At 35.6% G+C, this 21,801-nt stretch overlaps 1 protein-coding gene across 2 annotated transcripts in view; it reads right to left on the reverse strand.

Moving 5' to 3' along the window:
* LOC121381965 (SET and MYND domain-containing protein 4-like) overlaps window positions 1-21,801 on the reverse strand; it is a 32,207-nt gene that overhangs the window by 6,766 nt on the left and 3,640 nt on the right. Inside the window, exons 4-12 of one of the 2 annotated variants that reach the window (XM_041511402.1) lie at window positions 17,651-17,774; window positions 16,130-16,192; window positions 14,821-14,869; window positions 13,766-13,907; window positions 7,874-8,001; window positions 7,035-7,140; window positions 4,971-5,031; window positions 4,541-4,695; window positions 2,771-3,144 (exon numbers count right to left, since the gene is read on the reverse strand). In XM_041511402.1, the coding sequence (XP_041367336.1) occupies window positions 2,771-3,144; window positions 4,541-4,695; window positions 4,971-5,031; window positions 7,035-7,140; window positions 7,874-8,001; window positions 13,766-13,907; window positions 14,821-14,869; window positions 16,130-16,192; window positions 17,651-17,774 (1,202 nt within the window). Of the gene's footprint in view, window positions 1-2,770; window positions 3,145-4,540; window positions 4,696-4,970; window positions 5,032-7,034; window positions 7,141-7,873; window positions 8,002-13,765; window positions 13,911-14,820; window positions 14,870-16,129; window positions 16,193-17,650; window positions 17,775-21,801 lie in introns of both variants that reach the window. The other variant, XM_041511401.1, reaches the window with a different exon arrangement.

A 21,801-nucleotide genomic window follows, 5' to 3' on the forward strand; every position in this document is an offset into this window, starting at 1 on the left:
AATAATGATTAGTGATCGTAACCACCATATGATGAATAATATGAAATTTAAAAATGTAAGAAATTCGATCATTTCCAAAATATATCGTTTATGATAAATTTCCCAAAATATAACGCGGAAACAACCAACCAGGCACTGTACCATCTGCGGTTTTGTGAGAATAACTGTCGTATTCTCAGGCCAAGCCCACTGTTTTTACCCGCAATTCTAATTAATTTCTGAACACATAACTTTTTCAAGTGCGCCACATAAATGCAGTCGTTCAGCTGAGAAATCGTCAATATGTATTTCTGGTAAGAAAGATTCTGTCAGTTTTCTAAGTCCTGTGGATACCCTATTAAACGTTCCGAGCATGTGACAGTCATCATACATACACCATCTAATGATTTCCTTAAAAATCTCGTTTGGTAAAGCCCGTCCGTCACCGCACTCCCCTTTGTTAGATGCATTAATTATACCGGTGTTGCTAATTAGACATTCCGTATCACCGTCAGTTACTGGTGTGGAATGTGTTACAAGAGAAGGATACTCGTGATCATCATCTAATATAGAATCATCGTCAGACTGTAAACGATGTATAGTGCCATGAACTATTTCGGCTGAATTACTTAAACTGACGTTATGTTCCCCGTGACCTTCAGCAATATGACCAAGAACGAGTGTTGGCAATGCTGGATTAAAATGAGTTGAGGGAGATAGTAAGGTTGTTGCATGAGGTCCGAGACTAGAAAATATTAAAATGTTCACAAAGAACAATTGCGCAGCTCGCTGCAGGGTGATATGATCACCGAAAGTACCACTATTCTCCATATTAGTAAGCTTATCAGCACAGCATATATACACAGTATGTATAAACGCACAAGAGAATTCAATTATTATATTCATCAATTACACGCTTTTGGTTTTCATGTTAGGTAATAATACAATGAAATATATAAACTAAATGTTACCTACATGCATAAAAGTATTACATTCACAAACAGTATAAAAGAAAAGTGACAACTAGTATGCTTTTAGACAAGAGAGTGCCTTAACTTATAATTTTTATGCCAAACTAATACACTTATCAATATTAATTAAATCTTTAATGTATGCTTCTTTAACATCACAAAGTATTTTAATCAGCTGTTGCTGTTCCGATAATTATGATACAGACTACCCACACAAGCTACTATTTTTGATACACAGCTGTAGAACATACTTGGTTCTTCATACCCCAACCGAATAGCACTGGTTGGAACAAGAAAACAATGTATATTTATAGGGTTAGCGTTAGAAATTTCGTATCCCAGGCGAACCATCGACCATCGAAATAAATCTAAACACAAAGTTTAATATTATTTCACTTTGTATATATTAAACAAAGGCCTACACCTATGTTGTAATCTGACGTTTTAAGCCTTTATTACAGAATGGGCATTTTTTTTATTACAAAATGGGCACCTATTTATTATTACAAAATGGATCCGATTTTATTACAAAATGGGTACCTACGTTTATTACAGAATGGGTCGTTTTTTATTACAAAATGGGTACATATTACAAAATGGGTCGTTTTTTATTACAAAATGGGTACATATTACAAAATGGGTCGTTTATTACAAAATGGGCCTCAACACATGGGCGACCAACCTAATGGAAATATTACAACACAGAATTTAAAGCACGCGAAAACACCATTTTCGTGAAGGTAATTTTAAACAGCGTGGAAAATGTCATGTTTGACATATATTTGCAAAAAGACAATACAAATGAGTATATAATTACATTTGTGTATTTGTATGTGAATTGGAACTTTCCCATAAGTTCACACAAAAAAACCTTAAAAACCCACTTTATTAGCAAATATTGTATTACAATTTAAGACTCCCACCTATAGATTAGCAATAAAGTGACAAACTTAGGACCAATGTTATTTTTATGTAGGTACATTGCCAAATTTGCACTATTACATCACATGCATGTAGTGGGGTCGAACTGATTTGTGGCAAACTGGTTCGGGGATGAAACCACTACCCACAAGACTTGCTACCGTTCTGCATTAGGCTTACATTACTATTAGAGTAACACTTTTGGGTTGCCAGTGTAAAGAAAAAAAATCGTATTATTGTTTAACTTACTTGAATAAAATAACATCGGTAGATATATTAATATCAAAGATGCGTGATAGATTAGTGGTGGCCAGATATTATTTAGTCAAATGTTGCATGTGAAAGCCAATGGAAAGAAGACAATTGTGGGTCCAGTTTCTTTTGTTTTTGTACGATCGTAGCGTTCTTCTGTTATATATTCATGTTTTCATCCACAGTGGCAAAATTGCATGCATCGCCATAGAAGCAATGCTGGCCCCACAGGAACATAAATCTATATTTAAAATATCTTTAAAATGAATACATAAACTATTCGAGTATAAAAAATAAGAAAGAAAATGTTCATGTATGGCTTCAGTTTACTCAACATTTTCATTGATTGGCTGTTAACAATAGACACACACATTGGTAATGGCACAAAACTAGACAAAACGGAGCTCAGGTTGAAATGAGTGATAAAGATATTTAATTTTTAGAATGTAGAATGTAATAAGAATTAGTTGCTTAAAAAAAAAATTCCCGATATTTGGCATCAATTCCGGAATTCTGAGTACATGATGAATTTTTCCGCATTTTTTTGGAAAATTCCGGAAAGTTAGTTGGCCTGCAGACTTTTGGTGTCAAATCCCAAGTTTGTGAAGTAAGTTTACTAAAACTGTTTGTAACACTGTGCTACCTACCTAGAGATAATGGTTGGATCACATGCGTGGTTCATGAGACTGGCAGTCGGGTAGATGGCCGTGGCAATCCGCACCTGACTCTTGGTGTCGACAATGTCGTCGTCACACACCTGGGACACCTGCAGCTCTGTGATGGCGTGGGCGTTACACACCAGCTGCTCAATGTGAAGCAGTAACGCTGAGCCCAGCAAGACAATATCTTTATTAACAGGGCATGTCGGTGAGAGGAGACAGTCAGTCGGTAAACTGTCAGATACAGGGGAGTATTCACGATCATCTGAAGAGGACTTTATGGGTTCAGTGTCTGAATCATCAGTCTCTGAAACAGTTGCCCATCCAGTTTGAATCAACACTTTTAAAAGCAATGATGCAGTCTAAAACAACACAAGAAAAGCCCATTACATATTCAGTATTAAATACGGTGAAACCTGTCCAAATTGGATCAAGTCAGGGACATAATATTTATTCGATTTAGCCAGGATACATTTTAGAATTTTGAAAATTTTAGACCATGAAACATAGCCGATTTTGGTTTGTTCAGGGTCTGGTTTAGACAGGTTTCACTGTACTGGCAAAAAATTATGCATGTTCAGACTGTATAATGATTGACAGTCAGCAGCCATACACAAAATACCTATTCTATTTAATGGTATTTGCATACATCTTTAATAAGTTTAATGAAATTTTATTTTTGTAAATTTTTACCTTTGACAATATGAAACCAAAGTAATTTGATAATTTTCTTTTTTAATTTATGTATAATTGTATATCATTCTTGTCTACACTGTAATCTTACAGTTTTTTAGAACAAAATCCATTGTCACTGTCTAGACTTAACTAAAAACACCATGAAATAATTTTGAGCCTAGCATTGCATCTATGTTTTTAGAGGACGGGATTTAGCTCAGTCAGTTGAGTGCTCGCTCGAGGTGCTTGTATCGCAGGATCAAACCACCTCGGTGGATCCATTCAGATGATTGGGGGTTTTCTTGTTCCAACCAGTGTACCACAACTCGACAAAAAACGCGGTATGTGTTTTCCTATCTGTGGGAAAGTGATCCCTTTCTGCATTAGAAAAAATGTAGCGGGTTTCTTCTGATGACTACCGAGTCAGAATTACCAAATGTTTGACATCCAATAGCTGATGATTAATTAATCGATGTGCTCCAATGGTGTTGTTAAAACAAAACAAAAAAACACCTATGTATTTAGAAGATTGCCATCAATACAAATGACACGCAAACATTACACTATAGAATCAGAACGTTGAAATGCATGGCAAATGACAATGAACTGAGGCAGTATGCCATGTCAGGTGACAAGCATGTTAAAATGCAATGGGTTGGCAATCACTGTATATTGCAGCAATAAAACTGGACAATGTGGCCATAAATTAATCATGATAATGTTATCTTTAACTATGATCTAACTTAAATGTAATCAAATGTTTATGTTGTCAGATTGTAGGATACTCAGGTGGAAAATGTTGTTTTACAAACTAGCAATTACGCTCTGCATGCGAATGAATGAACAAATGTTTAATGACACCCCAGCACGAAAAATACATCGGCTATTGGGTGTTCTGCATGCAAGCCAAAAAGATAATAATATAGCACAAAAAAAACCAATGAAATAAATGAGAATGAAAATGATATAGAGCTGTCAGTAATTGATAAGTCTGGGCTATAATAAAAGTGTAGAATTTTGCTTTATTGGTGTTAAACACCAAAGACCCATTAAAGACTTATGCAGTAAAAGGTGTTTACTCACCAAAGCATACTGAAACAAGTCATCAACATGCAACTCTTCCGAGTGAGAAACCAAGTTGAAAACCGCTGAGTAATCCTGCTCATAAACCTCAGACAGCCCACAACCACACCCTGTCTCCCACTTCCTTAATGAGTCTTCTCTGGCAGTTAGAAATTCTGAAAAGAAAAAACACAAGCATAAAATCCATATAAAAAGTCTACCTACATGTATATATGTGTGCCAATTGAACATTTTATGGATTGTAAATCTTGCTGTATTCACTATAAATGATGAATAAATAAAAAATAACATCATGTATATTTTGTCAAGTATAAAATCAAAAGAGAACATTATTTGCATCCACTCATGTTTCACTTTTAACAGGTTCCTCTGTCTCATGTTTACTTTGGGTCTCAAAATTGTTTTATGTACAATGTATCTCCACTAATACCTTTCAAATACTTGGAGCCAGCAACAAGAACTGTCCTTAAACTTAGATGAGCAATCCCGATCTGAAAACAACAAAACCCACCAGTAGAAATGCATAAGAATAAAACATCAAAAGCGGCTTTATCTTGAAGAGGAAGACAAGTCAAATATGAGCCTTGTGTTGGAAAGATGTATACCCGGACCACCAACACATACTGACACTTTAACAAATTTTAGAGTGATTATTCCTGCTAACTGGGGGCAGCCTTCTCTTTTTTTTCGGCGCGTCGGGTAACCTAGTTTGGAAGGAAGTGACGTCAGCTCCGACCAATTCCTGTATGCACAGTGTAAACAAATGCAGCGATTTATGACAAGACGTTTCCCTTTGATCAACTGGACTTATAAATGCATTTTTTCTTTGGATTTTTTAAGAGAGAAAACTACTAAAACCCCATTTCGTTCTATTAATGCAAATTGAAATATATTTAGTTAAAGTCTATTAAATTATCAAGTCATTTATGTTGTTTTACAAGTTAGGCTGATGAAAGCGAGGCACCTTGTAAATTACTGCGTTTGTTTACACTGTGCATACAGGAGTTGGTCTAAGCTGATGTCACTTCGCCTCAAGCTTGAGTACCAGACTCAACGAAAACAAAAGAAAATTGCTGCTCCCAGTTAGCAGGAATAATCACGTTTTTTTATATTAACCCTAAAATTATGCTTTTTTCATTTCTTAAAGTATCAGTATGTCTCGGTGGTCCCGGTATGCATCTTTCCAACATATAAGGCTCACTTTTGAGTTCAGTTCTCTTTTAAGTAATAATGTGCATTATATATTGTTGAATATGCATACCAGTCCAAAAGCCCAGCGAAAATAAATTATAATTTGGTTAATCTACAAACCTGTAACACACTTAGATCACGTTTTTATCAAATGGAGTGAAAAAGCAGGTTTTATATTGATAAATACCATGGGAATTCCCATGTCCCAATTGCTTGAAATAATTTTGAAAGTTAGTATTCTGATGTCACCAGTAGATGTCGCTCGAAGCACAACAATGCCTACGTCACGACAAATTTCACAGACTTGGGGTGCGTTCCTTTCACCTCTCCTGGACATGTCCCAACTGTTCTGTCCTGGTTGTATCCCCTCTCCAGATATCATAAGACTTAGCAAAATTATTGGTTTTAAGGGTTTGTAACGTTTTGTATTGAGACACTTACTTGTCTGAACTTTATTGTTACTGAAAATGTTCACGGACTGTGAAGAAATATCTCACAAATGAACAAGCAAACGACAACAAATCGGATGTTGATTGCGCAAACCGTGCACGAGAAAACAAACCGAACCAAAATGATAACGGTCACGTGGTATACCAACGTCTGTGACCTTTACACAGGAAGATTCCCTCTAAAAATAGATTGGACCTCGCTTGCTTAACGGTTTTTTTTCTCGAGTGCACGCGGAATTTTAAGAAATAAAAAAAAATGCATTTCGTGGTTTTACAAACATCAGGATTACCAGGATTACCAAAAAGCACTTCAGGTGAATGGAAATGTGTATTTTAAATAATAAAATGTAAGTAAAGTGCAATTTTATTTGTGAAAAAATGGGTTTAATAGCGAAAAACAACGCCGTAATGGTTAACAACTAGCCGTAACTAGGGCGTGTCCCTTTAAAGTAACTGATATAACAAAGAATATCTTCTCTACTGCTTTCTCAGACATACATGCAACATCACAGCAGACAATTACAGTGTAATGTTCCATATTGGCAATTTTAATATGAACATCAATTCAGGTGCAACAAAACATATGAATAAATAAATAACATGTAACAATTATATACAGTGAAGAATTTTAGGCCATCCCATTGACTGTTGGGATGTTCGGACCAGACCACTTTCATGGGGGGGGGGGCAGGTGCACTTGTTGAGGAGAGGTAATGTTGAAAAGAAAATATATTAATAAATAAATAACATGTAACAATTATATTAACATTTATTTTTGTTACTTATTGATCAGATGGTATGTAAGACTTTCCCTGTATTTCAAACTATAACAAGTTCCAGTGATGAAAACTTACTGAATGAAGCAGGTCTATGTATTTACATTCAATGTGGTGATACACGGTCCAGGCCAGTTTTCGACATGTCTCTGAACAATACTGTACCCGGCAACACTCTCTACAACTAAAATAATAAAAAGAGATCTATAACACAATTATAATGATACAATGGCTGTATATACTCACATCTGTTAAAGGGACATTCCTGAGTTTGCTCCATTGTAAGATATTTCTACGATTAAACTTACATATTAAATATATTTTCTTGTTTAGAATATCATTGTCTGTATATTCAATGTGTTTCTGGTTGTCTTAATATTTGTAAGAAGCCTAAACTGGATTTTGTCTTCAAATAATTTTGTACGTACAAAGAGTTTTATTTTAGGAAATAAAATGAAATTTAACCTAGTACAAATATTACAATGATCAGAAACACGTTTAATATACAGTAATTAATTGTTAAAATGTCTCTGTTAGTCAATAACATCTTAAAAATTGCAGCAAACTCAGGAATGTCCCTTTAAATTCATATCCTCATAGTTACATATCCTACAAAATCAAACTTGTTATGTACTGAAATATCTGCAGTTTCTTTCAATTTTGTAGATATTTAAAAGACACCAGATAACAATTTCCACAATAGACCACGCCTCCCCCAGCATTTACATTTCTAACATTATTATATGAATAGTTCTCACTACAATATCATGAAGAAAAACAAAACAAAAACAAAAAACATGAAACATACAATTAAACGTTTTTGTTTGACCACATTCTTGTAATCTGAATACCGCTTTTTATGTGAAAATTATTGAATACTAACAAAGAAAGGACTCTCGTCAGTTCTATATACCTACGGGAATGGAGGCGAGGTCAGAACGGCAACACAGTGATTACAATGTGTCTGGTAGTGGTCAGGCAGCAGTACCGCTGAGAACGGTTTTTCAACTATCAGGCAGTCACCGGGCGTAATGTCTTGTGTCGCCTGAAACAGAATATAACACAAATAATTACAACCTAAGAGTAATCACATATGCACACAAATAACAAAAAACTTTTAGTTTTATATACAATTTGTAAAACAATTGGTCAGTATATAAATTATAAATATTTATAGGATATTAAACGAGTTTCAATTTCGTAACATGTTTATGTCCCGAGTGAAATAATTTTCACGAGGGACATAAACATGATATGAAATGGTAGCAAGTTCAATATCCTATTTATTACCCATAATCGATCTTAATTCACATCACTCATCTCATTTCGTTGACGTTCCTGTAACTTGTAAGGTTGTAGTGCGCCAATCGATGACGCCATCGTGTGACGTCAAAAGTGTTACGTCTCACTTGGCATTCTAGTGGGACGTACCAGTTTGATATGTACCAAGATATTATTAACCATGTGGGTAATAAAACACAATATTTACTCATAGTGAAGACTTTCATCTGCTCTCTGGAGTTTGAAATTTATATCTTTTCATAAAATATATCTCCAACTAGTAGACAGATTAAAAAAAGAATAATCACATCTATAACAGTTTAATAGGCTAAAAAAATAAGGAACATTTAATTTTAAACTATAGAGTAGACAACATTCTTTCCTATGAGCGAGTATTTCTTTTTTATTTATATGCTGACCAATGGGTTTTTTTTTTAATTAAACATATTTTAATTTCCACAACACTCTTTTTTTTCTTACTGAAATTGCTGACAAAAACACATTTAATGGAAGCTGGTATGAGATATAGTTATCTCCCCTGACCCATTCAAAACTGTTCAGCCGATTTGGGTTTATCAAAGCCACATTGAAATAAATACTAAACAGCACAGTGTCAGAAAATAATACAGTAATATATTACATAATGGTGGTTTCACTCAAATATATAATATAAAACTATGTATTTATATGTGTACATAGATGAGAAGCCAGTTAAAATTATGATGTCACTTGGCTCTAAATGGAATATCCGTAGCTAACTCAGGGCTTCTAGACTATGGTAGCCCCACTCCCATGGCTAGTGATATTCAATATTGGGCTAGTAAATAACTACTATCGCCATGCCAGACTGGGCTTCTAGACTATGGTAGCCCCACTCCCATGGCTAGTGATATTCAATGTTGGGCTAGTAAATAACTACTATCGCCATGCCAGACTGGGCTTCTAGACTATGGTAGCCCCACTCCCATGGCTAGTGATATTCAATGTTGGGCTAGTAAATAACTACTATCGCCATGCCAGACTGGGCTTCTAGACTATGGTAGCCCCACTCCCATGGCTAGTGATATTCAATGTTGGGCTAGTAAATAACTACTATCGCCATGCCAGACTGGGCTTCTAGACTATGGTAGCCCCACTCCCATGGCTAGTGATATTCAATGTTGGGCTAGTAAATAACTACTATCGCCATGCCAGACTGGGCTTCTAGACTATGGTAGCCCCACTCCCATGGCTAGTGATATTCAATGTTGGGCTAGTAAATAACTACTATCGCCATGCCAGACTGGGCTTCTAGACTATGGTAGCCCCACTCCCATGGCTAGTGATATTCAATGTTGGGCTAGTAAATAACTACTATCGCCATGCCAGACTGGGCTTCTAGACTATGGTAGCCCCACTCCCATGGCTAGTGATATTCAATGTTGGGCTAGTAAATAACTACTATTGCCATGCCAGACAGGGCTTCTAGACTATGGTAGCCCCACTCCCATGGCTAGTGATATTCAATGTTGGGCTAGTAAATAACTACTATCGCCATGCCAGACTGGGCTTCTAGACTATGGTAGCCCCACTCCCATGGCTAGTGATATTCAATGTTGGGCTAGTAAATAACTACTATCGCCATGCCAGACTGGGCTTCTAGACTATGGTAGCCCCACTCCCATGGCTAGTGATATTCAATGTTGGGCTAGTAAATAACTACTATCGCCATGCCAGACTGGGCTTCTAGACTATGGTAGCCCCACTCCCATGGCTAGTGATATTCAATGTTGGGCTAGTAAATAACTACTATCGCCATGCCAGACTGGGCTTCTAGACTATGGTAGTCCCACTCCCATGGCTAGTGATATTCAATGTTGGGCTAGTAAATAACTACTATCGCCATGCCAGACTGGGCTTCTAGACTATGGTAGCCCCACTCCCATGGCTAGTGATATTCAATGTTGGGCTAGTAAATAACTACTATCGCCATGCCAGACTGGGCTTCTAGACTATGGTAGCCCCACTCCCATGGCTAGTGATATTCAATGTTGGGCTAGTAAATAACTACTATCGCCATGCCAGACTGGGCTTCTAGACTATGGTAGCCCCACTCCCATGGCTAGTGATATTCAATGTTGGGCTAGTAAATAACTACTATCGCCATGCCAGACTGGGCTTCTAGACTATGGTAGCCCCACTCCCATGGCTAGTGATATTCAATGTTGGGCTAGTAAATAACTACTATTGCCATGCCAGACAGGGCTTCTAGACTATGGTAGCCCCACTCCCATGGCTAGTGATATTCAATGTTGGGCTAGTAAATAACTACTATCACCATGCCAGACTGGGCTTCTAGACTATGGTAGCCCCACTCCCATGGCTAGTGATATTCAATGTTGGGCTAGTAAATAACTACTATTGCCATGCCAGACAGGGCTTCTAGACTATGGTAGCCCCACTCCCGTGGCTAGTGATATTCAATGTTGGGCTAGTAAATAATTACTATTGCCATGCCAGACTGGGCTTCTAGACTATGGTAGCCCCACTCCCATGGCTAGTGATATTCAATGTTGGGCTAGTAAATAACTACTATTGCCATGCCAGACAGGGCTTCTAGACTATGGTAGCCCTACTCCCGTGGCTAGTGATATTCAATGTTGGGCTAGTAAATAACTACTATCGCCATGCCAGACTGGGCTTCTAGACTATGGTAGCCCCACTCCCATGGCTAGTGATATTCAATGTTGGGCTAGTAAATAACTACTATTGCCATGCCAGACAGGGCTTCTAGACTATGGTAGCCCCACTCCCATGGCTAGTGATATTCAATGTTGGGCTAGTAAATAACTACTATCGCCATGCCAGACAGGGCTTCTAGACTATGGTAGCCCCACTCCCATGGCTAGTGATATTCAATGTTGGGCTAGTAAATAACTACTATCGCCATGCCAGACAGGGCTTCTAGACTATGGTAGCCCCACTCCCATGGCTAGTGATATTCAATGTTGGGCTAGTAAATAACTACTATCACCATGCCAGACTGGGCTTCTAGACTATGGTAGCCCCACTCCCATGGCTAGTGATATTCAATGTTGGGCTAGTAAATAACTACTATCGCCATGCCAGACTGGGCTTCTAGACTATGGTAGCCCCACTCCCATGGCTAGTGATATTCAATGTTGGGCTAGTAAATAATTACTATCGCCATGCCAGACTGGGCTTCTAGACTATGGTAGCCTCACTCCCATGACTAGTGATATTCAATGTTGGGCTAGTAAATAATTACTATCGCCATGCCAGACTGGGCTTCTAGATTATGGTAGCCTCACTCCCATGACTAGTGATATTCAATGTTGGGCTAGTAAATAACTACTATTGCCATGCCCGACGGCTAGTGAAAACAAGTGGACTGCTGCACTTACATGTACACAAATGTATGTCTATTTTGTAAATATGAATACTGTCGATCCTGAAATTAATGCAATCATAATATTAATGCGAAAACTGCGAGCTCGTGTTGTTCGCATTAATAATATGACGCATTTATTTCTCTGTTTTTTCTGTGTCCCACGTTATTAAAACAAAACAAAGATTAAAATTCTAACATATAACACAACTGGAAAACAATTCATTGTAGGCCAGTCTGACTAATTGTTGACTAGTCCAGCAAGCTATGTGCCACACTCTTTTAAAACAAAGATTAAAATTCTAATGCATTTATAAAACAACTGGAGCACAATTCATTGTAGACGAGACATACTAATTGTACAATAATCTAACAAGATGCCAGCCATGTGTGATGATTGCAGGGTCTTCGGCTATCTTATCAAAAGCCGACACGATACATCGCGTGTGAATGGGTTTTAGCATGCTAATCCTGAGGTCGATCGTTTCTTTCATTACACTACATTCTTAGAAAAATACAGTTGTAATGGTACATATATGCTAATGTTTAACCAGATTTATGTAACCATACCCGTAACGTAATTGAACGCTGCAAAATATGCTTGGAGTTGATCTCACCAAAAACACAAAGGACTAAACAGGTTAACTTATGTGTACACAGATATGTTAGTAAGTTGATCTCATTGAAGACAACGGTAACTTGGATTGAACCAAAAGAGTACACGGACGTGTGTTGCTAGGAAAGTAATATTTCAAAGGGAGGCCACTCGCATTAATTTCATATCGCATTTTAGTCTGCCCACCGTCATTCACATTAATTTAGGGACGCGTAAATTCAAGATCTACAGTATCCTACACTCCACCCCACCCCTCCCTACTCCTTCCCAATCTAAGGGTTTTTAAGCTCTATCTCCATTAGGCAACATATCTAATTATTCCTATAGTGAAATTGAATTTACTTAAAGGTCTATATTTATCAAAAACGTAATTCACTATTGTTTGGTATCTACATATACCTTTTACAATATATATGAAGTATCAATAAAATATTTTTTTTAAAATGTACCCGTTTTTATTATATTCGCAATAAAAAGTCGTGTTTTTCCCATCGCTTGCCAAAAAGCCTCTGAACTCCAAGAGTCAAGTCACGTGACCACATGACGCGCTAACCAGCATAACATGAACGGGTGATTCGCAGCCTTTCGGTTATTTTACATGGAAGTGGAACACGTGTATTTTTAAAAAGCAAAAATGTTATTCTATTGAATTGAATTGTATGTCTGGAATATTATTTTGAAAATATCTTTCAAATGTGAAACATGGTGAACCATTATTGATGTACAATATATACAGACATTGGTATACCATGTGACCGTTATCATTTTGGTTCGGTTTGTTTTCTCGTGCACGGTTCGCGCAATCAACATCCGATTTGTTGTTGTTCATTTGTGAGATTTTTCTTCACAGTTCGTGAACATTTTCAGTGACAATAAAGTTCAGACAAGTAAGTGTCTCAATACAAAACGTTACAAACCCTTAAAACCAATAATTTACGATATCTGGAGAGAGGATACAACCAGGACAGAACAGTTGGAACATGTCAAGGAGAGAAAGGAACACACCCCAAGTCTGTGAAATTTGTCGTGACGTAGGCATTGTTGTGCTTCGAGCGACATCTACCGGTGACATCAGAATACTAACTTTCAAAATTATTTCAAGCAATTGGGACATGGGGATTCCCATGGTATTTATCCATATAAAACCTGCTTTTTCACTCCATTTGATAAAAACGTGATCCAAGTGTGTTACTGGTTTGTAGATTAACCAAATTATAATTTATTTTCGCTGGATGGAACTAGGGTGTGCGGCTTTAATGAAAAATTGAGGAAACAAAATAAATCGTAAAACAATTAGGGTCAACTCTTTTTGGGGGTAGGGTCTGGGTTTTTAAGGCCTATTTTATAAAGGATTGCTGTATCCAGTAAATGGCCACAACTTTCTGCTCAAACTTTAAAGTTTAATTTTGATTCAAGCGACTTTGTTAAAATCACCCTTTACATGACAGTATTCTTGTAATTTTAACTAAACATCTCCCAGTGATTAAGATAGAACCAAATCATATTATTAATTTATAATTATACCACAAGATATCGTCCTTCTTTGTTGTTGTACATGATCTTAATAGCACTTGATGCGTGAGGAATCTTGTGGCTCGCTCCGTACGAGAGATCTGGGATACAACACGTAGCTTCTCGATCATCACATTTCACCTCCAAGGTAGTGCTGCTGAAAGTATTATATACCACAATATTTAATACTCAAAGTCAAACAGTTAGCTTAATGGAACAAACAGTGGAATTATTAAAGTTGTTGCATGTATTCGTTACGTGTTATTTGTAACATAACACAGCAAGTTTCATGGCTTGACACAGGAGGAGGAAATGTTTCATTAAACCACGCACTCAACACATTTTATTTATGGTTATATGGCGTCTGATGGCTTGATGCATGGCAATGATTGATAGAAATGGGTCACAGTGTATAAAAATAATAACAGGTTTGTTTTCTATGGTTTTCTGTTTTCAGCTCAAGCCTATTCTTCATTACCTTTTGGTAATAACAGTCAAATTGGGATTTGTGTCAAAAACACTAATAAAGAATACTAATTAAGATTCAATTATCACAAATAAATGGTTTTTGTATTCTTTATTGCCCCACATAAATACTGATGTTGAAATATCTATTTTTGTTTTATCCTTATTTGTTTGGATGTCTGCAACATTAAACTATACACATGTACATGTATCTAACTGTAATCTATCCGACGAGCTGAGTTCAGGTAACAACACTTGCCTATTGTTTCCTTTACTCTTTGAGTAATTTACCTGGAATTTCATCTGCCTCTGATATTGATTGTATGTGAATTGTTTTTCTCATTGTACATCTTGTGTTAAAAAACCTATTGCTATTTTAAGAGATATGATTAAGAAACAAAAGCAATTTCACCCTGTAGCTGAAATGCAGAATCACAAAAATTTAAATGTGCTTTCTACACAAGTACCTCCAGCCATAAAGAGATCAGTTTTGAAATAACTTTACAATGTTACATCTTTGATTATGCATTTGGATTGTAAGAGACTGCATTTGTTATAGTGGATCACATTTCAGAAATTCTACAATACTCTTTGATTTATACCTATCCAACAACTTCTTTCTCAGTTCCCTAATGTTTTGTCTGGCAAGATCTGAAAACAGAAAGTTGAAACGTTACAGGTGTGCGATCTGGAAAGGGATCAATGTATTTTTTAATGAAAATCCTCAAATATTGCCTAATTAGTGACTGTTAAGTGACAAATATATGCTAATTCTTTAAAATGGCCTAAAGAACTGGTCATGAGTGCCTATTACATACAGCAACAGTAAATCAGGGAATGTTAGCGAACATACAATTTTAGAGAATTTAATGAGGCCATACAAGAGGCCAATATTTCACAATGATAAATTTAAAGAGATGCACAATAGGCTGCTCTGGAAAATGTTTGTGCAAATGTTTGTGGTTTTTTAGTGTTTGATATGATTATCTCACTAATATGTCACTCATTTTGATTTTCATATATTTTTTAATCTGACAGCCGATTGACCTTCTAGCAGGACATGATATTTTGTTCCAGCATTTAATTTCAAGACACATTGTTCATTTATATATAAGATTATTGCAAACAAATGGAAATCAAATAAATCAATCTTCTACTTAAAACAGTGGTACAATATCAACATTATGTAAATTAGTTGTAAATCAGGAAATGTTAGGGAGCAAACAATTGTAGCAAAACTGGCGATGCCCACTGGCATAGCTAGGATTTTATATTGGAGGGCCAATCCACACTATGCATGTATATATATATGTATATTGATGTATGAATATCTATATATTGTATGCATGTCGAGGTTGACTATTACATACATAGATATTAATGCACTGGTGCAGGGGATAAATAAATCCTTTCTGGCATCACAAATTGTCCCATGCCATTGCTGGGACTCGAACCTGTGGCACCGGATCGCCCGCAATGTGTGTGTATGTATGATTTTATCAAATTTAATACAGTTGGAAAAAAAAGTTTGATTGTGGATGCCATACAAAACATTAATATTTCATTTTGCCAAATTAAAGAGATGTACAACAGACTGTTTTGAAAAACAATCATGCGATTGCTATATGATATTGATTAACCAGAAGTATAGCAGAAAACAATAATCAGCATGCACATTACTGCCATTTTCTACTAAATTTAAGTTGTCTGTAAGCAGCATAACATCAAGATAAATTAAAAGTATTATTTCAACTGATAATACAACTTAAGCTTCTTTTTTTCTACTGTCTGATATGCCGAATTTGCTAATGTTTTATGTTGCTAATATGTCACTTATTTGGATTATGCTAAATTTAAGATTGCTAATATTTTATGATTTACAAATTATTTAACTTCTTAAAGCAATGATACCTAATGACTTCTTCTTAAGATGGTTTATGTTCATCTGCAGCTTTTCTTCGGCTGTAGTTAACTCTGAAAAGAAAAATGGAGTCATAAACAACTGTATGCCAGATAAAATTCAACAATGGATATAAAACACAATAACAACATTCAACAGTGATATCAATGTTGTAAATTGTAACTTAAAATAAACATATAAAAGTATGAATATTACCTTTGACTTAAAATAACATATTTGGGGATGGGGTGCTCCTGTGGTGGATGTGGGAGTTGGGGCGAATTATATGGCATTGTTTTAATTTATTTTGTTTGTATTTCAAGTTGTAGTTATTAAACCAGGTATTTTACATGTGACTCGACCTGTGCAGGGCTTACATTGGAACACAAGTTGGATTATCCAATTTTCAAATACATAAGAGTATTTCATTGATAATCAGGTCAGGACGTAGCCTAGTGGTACAGCGCTCGCTCAATGTGCAGTCGGTGTTGGGATCGATCCCTGTCGGTGGGCCCATTGGGCTATTTCTCATTGCAACAAGTGCACCACGACTAGCATATCAAAAGCTGTGGTATGTATTACCCTGTCTGTGGGATGGTGCATACAAAAGATTCCTTGCTGCAAATAGAAAAGAGTAGCCTATGAATTGGCGACAGCAGGTTTCCTCTCACAATATCTGTGTGGTCCTTAACCATATGTCTGATGCCATATAACTGTAAATAAAATGTGTTGAGTGTGTCGTTAAATAAAACATTTCTTTCTTTCATTGATAATCATTGAAGGAAAATTGTATTAGCCAGAGTAAATGTTGTAGCCACTTTCTATAAAAATTAGTAATTAGCTAATTTGGCAATGGACAGGCCAGTTATTAATAGTTATGAGAAAGTAGTCAAAAGATAATACAAAATGTATCTACCACATTTGACACATTTATGTTGAATTTTGAGGAAATTACCATTGTTTTCAAATTTAAGAAAACATTTTACAAAGAATGCTTCATATGTTCAATTGTATCAGAGCTTGCTATTTGTAACCAATGGCAACATGATTCAGATCTGTATTGCCACTTCTTCAGTCCCTCTCTTCAATTCTAATAGATCAGGCCTCTAAGAATTGAGAATACATGTAGTTGGAAACCATTTATAGTAATGGGTGTAGGAAGGTGCCAAAATGGGGGGGGGGGGGGGGCACACACACACACATATATATAAATACAGGTAAAAATATATAAAAGCCATCAGGGCTGCCCCCCTCACCCCCACCCACTTATTACGCCAGTGTATGGATCATGCAAAAGCAAGTTCAGGTAACCCATTTTGTTTTAGCATAAACAAGTCATGACCATGTAAAACATTTCTTAAATCACATACACAAACATAAAATGGGTTTTGCAAAACAGGACATGCATGAGCAATGCGTAAACCAAAGTATTGTTCTTGCAGTGTTCAGAGGCCTGTAAATGAGCAGTGATAAAAAAAAAAAATAAGAAGAAAAAGATGTCTTTGAAATGGTGAAATGTTACGGCTGCTTACCACACAATGCATCATCTATATGACTGCGAGCAGCCAGACACTGGGCTTTCCTCAGATGGAGTTTGTAGCAGGACTCTGCTGGGTATTGGCATTCAAGAGCCAAATTTATGTCAGCAAGGCAATCCTAAAACATGAATGTACAGTTGATAAACTTTGTTCTGTTTAGCATCACCCCTAGAGCACATGGATTAATTAATCATGGCTTTGATAAATCATAAATTTGATGTATTTCTAAACCTATCAATCACAGTATGGTTGCAAATAATGGCCAGAATATGTATTTAATCACAAGAATTTAGAAATAAATATCTTACTTACCATAAATGCTTTTGGAGCATTGTGATTTGTGAGAAACACATCTAAGTGAGAAACACATCTAAATGAGAAACACATCTAAATGAGAAACACATCTAAATGCAAAACTTTAAAGTTAAACTTTAATGAAAAAGCTGAATGTGGTCTTTATAAATGTACAGTACCTGGTTGAGCTGTAACATGTCTTTATTTGTAATCTTTGTTATTAAGGTCGACGACACTCACTTTTCGCACCCTTGTTTTGGCTTCGTACACAATAAATATAGCATATCTTACCGTAATTTCACTTGAAATCCATATTTCATAAAAGGTACAATTTTTTAATCAAAAGATTTTCTTCAAACACATTCAGGTGCATTAGTAATGGTCAAAACAAAAAATAGCAATTTTGCATTGGAATTTTTCCAGCATTCTTAAAATGAAAACATCATGTATCTATTGTATGGTTATCGTAAGGAGATGCAAAGTGACGTCATTGGAATACTGATGTAATTCAAATTCAAAATTAGCTATATTATTATAGGGTGTATACTACCAAATCAAATCCCATAGACGACAATAGTAACATATGTGGCTAATACCCCTTCCTGCAGCGTATCAATCGACATAAATGCCACGGATAAATACTACCACCCCTCACACTTGAAGTGAATCAGAAAAAAATGGGGGTCAAGCTGCTCGTTTCTGAGATAACGGGTAGCGTCTATGACTACCCTAGTTCCACACAAAATTTGAGTACTTTTTTTTACAGGTACCCCATACATGTTTCAAGCACAAGGCTACATGACACATTGGTACTAGATGAAATAAAATTGCAATTTTTTTTTACCCAGATGAAACTATTATTTTTTACAACCAACACACTCACATTTATAACCAATCACAGGACTTGTGGTGTTCACTTCTCTATCAAAAGTTGGGTGTACCTCAAACTTTGTCCAAGCCGGAAGTTATTTGGTTTAGTACTACCTATACTGATAACATACATTTTTCAAAAAGTATCCAGCTATGTGTCTTTATGACAACCAGGGTCTGGTGTATTCTGACATAAACTGACAACCTCACTGAAACTGTTGTTTCTACAGTGCAACCAAATATAATGTACACCTCAAAAGGCATATATATTACACACAGTTTTGTATAAATGCAATATGTCATATTAAACAACAAAATGTTTTAAAATAAAACTCTTGAAGATATTTACTTTCAGTTGGGTATGTGGACTCAGGTATATATGTAGAGACAACAAAGATAGTCAGAGTACCTCTACCCCTTTAAAGAATTCCATTAAAACACATGCACTTGATTGACCCCTAGATTATGAAGACCTTAACAGGCACATCAAAGAAATATCAGTATTAAAAAAATGCACTGTCTGAGGAAGGAAACACCAACATGACTGTACCTGTATGAAGTAACGACTTAATGTCCTGAACATTAGTGTTGGGAGGAAATCCTGTATGCTGGGTGTGGGTGTCTTCAAGTTACCAGGTGTGGGAATTTTAAATCCATCGGCCATGCTGATTTTCATAATGAATCATCAAAACCATTGCCAGCCACCAATATTCCTGACTATATTTTATTTATAGCCTACTATAGTTGGAGGTTTTAATAGTTGTAATATCTGGAATTATCATGCAGCTTTCACACATTTATTTTTGATTAATTACTGAAAAAAGCTATTTTTAAATGATAAAATTATCCGAACATCTATTTTCTTGCATTATTTTCTAATCCAGATGAATACAATATGTATATTGGATGTATTCCTATAATCTGTAATCCAGCATTTTATTTAGCTCGTAACATTAGGTAATACAGCTTTAACAATAAAATAAATTATCAACTTAATCCAAGGCAGATAATCAAATCTGAAAAAAATTGGTTCTGAATCTAGTATAAACTCAAAATGCTCTTCATGAGAGCTAACTAAGTGATTATTAAGAGAAAAAAAAATTGATCTGGAGATCTAAATATATGTTTAACAACCTTATTGTTATGTATAAATAAGAACAGAAGGCAAAATAGTGACAACAAATTTAATTATGTTTTTGGTAAAGTTTTTCTTCAAATTTACTTTAAATTTTGCATAAAACTACAAATTTGTTTAAAATATACCTTAGCACCCTATAAATATCTCAAAATGACAATAAAAATCAAGTTCTTTACAAATTTGAGTTTTCAGAATTTCATACATGAAAAATTAACTACCGTATGTTAATGGAAACTAAAGACATTAACCCACTATTGGCACATGCTATTTTTAATATAAAAATAAATTGCTATTAAAATCTTAGTTCAGGTTACCTATATATAATACCATATTTAAGAGCAGTTGTATATGGCAAGTCAAATACCATGTAAAAAGAAATTATTGAAATCTTTACAGTATGAATTATAGGCCAAAACCAACTTTTCCTCAGTGCTAACTTTGATTCAAACTCCATTCAGAGCCATGTACAGAGATTATTATCAAGGTCAAGGTCATTGTGAACTTGCATGGTCGAGTGATGGCTAATTAATCAGCCAGTATAATTTAATTAAATAAAAGGACAAAATTATAATATTTTTTATTATGCACTGAATATGTGCTATAGGGTGTATACTACCAAATCAAATCCCATAGACGACAATAGTAACATATGTGGCTAAAAATCCTACCTGCAGCGTATCAATCGACATAAACGCCACAGATATAAATACTACCACCCCTCACACTTGAAGTGAATCAGAAAAAAATGGGGGTCAAGCTGCTCGTTTCTGAGATAACGGGTAGCGTCTATGACTACCCTAGTTCCGCACAAAATTCGAGTACTTTTTTTTACAGGTACCCCATACATGTTTCAAGCACAAGGCTACTTGACACATTGGTACTAGATGAAATAAAATTGCATATTTGTTTTACCCAGATGAAACTATTATTTTTTACAACCAACACACTCACATTTATAACCAATCACAGGACTTGTGGTGTTCACTTCTCTATCAAAAGTTGGGTGCACCTCGAACTTTGACCAAGCCGGAAGTTATTTGGTTTAGTACTACCTATAATGCTTCGACCATATTAAAATAAAAAATGCTCTACTAGCCTTAACTCCTGTCAAATTTCTATAGCAAGCAGACAACGCTGTTTACAAGTTGGTATTTTTTTCTTTTATATAATTCTGGACACAATATTAATTTTAAGTTTCAAAAGATTAAAGAAATAAATAGTACCTTTTGTCGAATATATCATATCAAAAAATTACTGTTGGATATGTTTTATTTATTGTGTATGAAGCCAAAACATGGGTAAAATAAGTGACTGTCGTCGACCTTAATCAGTGTTGATTGTTTGTTGTGTTAATTTGCCAAGGAAAAAACATGCACTTAAGAGTATTAGAAATAAATAGGACAAAGCTACACTGACTGAATGTTTATATAAAAAAAAAAAAAATTAATGTCAAAAAAACATTTAAAAAAAAGAAAAGAGAAATGGTTGTAGATCAATCTTCAAAATCTTTCATATTTACAAAACGTGTTCGATCAAAGATTAAACATCTGTCTGTTGGTAGGGCCTCCACGAGTCCAAAATATTGGACTCGAGTACTTGAGGGTCAAACTCGACCCGGACCCGAGTACCCGACACTTACACTAGATGATAATGAGACTAAGGAATAAAGTTAAATAGCATTATGCATTTTGATTCCAGCACTCAACATTGATGCCAAATCATGTCATTGTATTGCATTCCACACATTCAACTTTTGTTTTCCCTCCATATAGCCCTATAATGTAACCTGTGACAAGCGTATGATAAAATGACATAAAAAATATAATTAAATGAGAGTGCTCTT

This window comes from Gigantopelta aegis, chromosome 9 (genome assembly GCF_016097555.1).
Source record: "Gigantopelta aegis isolate Gae_Host chromosome 9, Gae_host_genome, whole genome shotgun sequence".
NCBI lineage: Eukaryota > Metazoa > Mollusca > Gastropoda > Neomphalida > Peltospiridae > Gigantopelta > Gigantopelta aegis.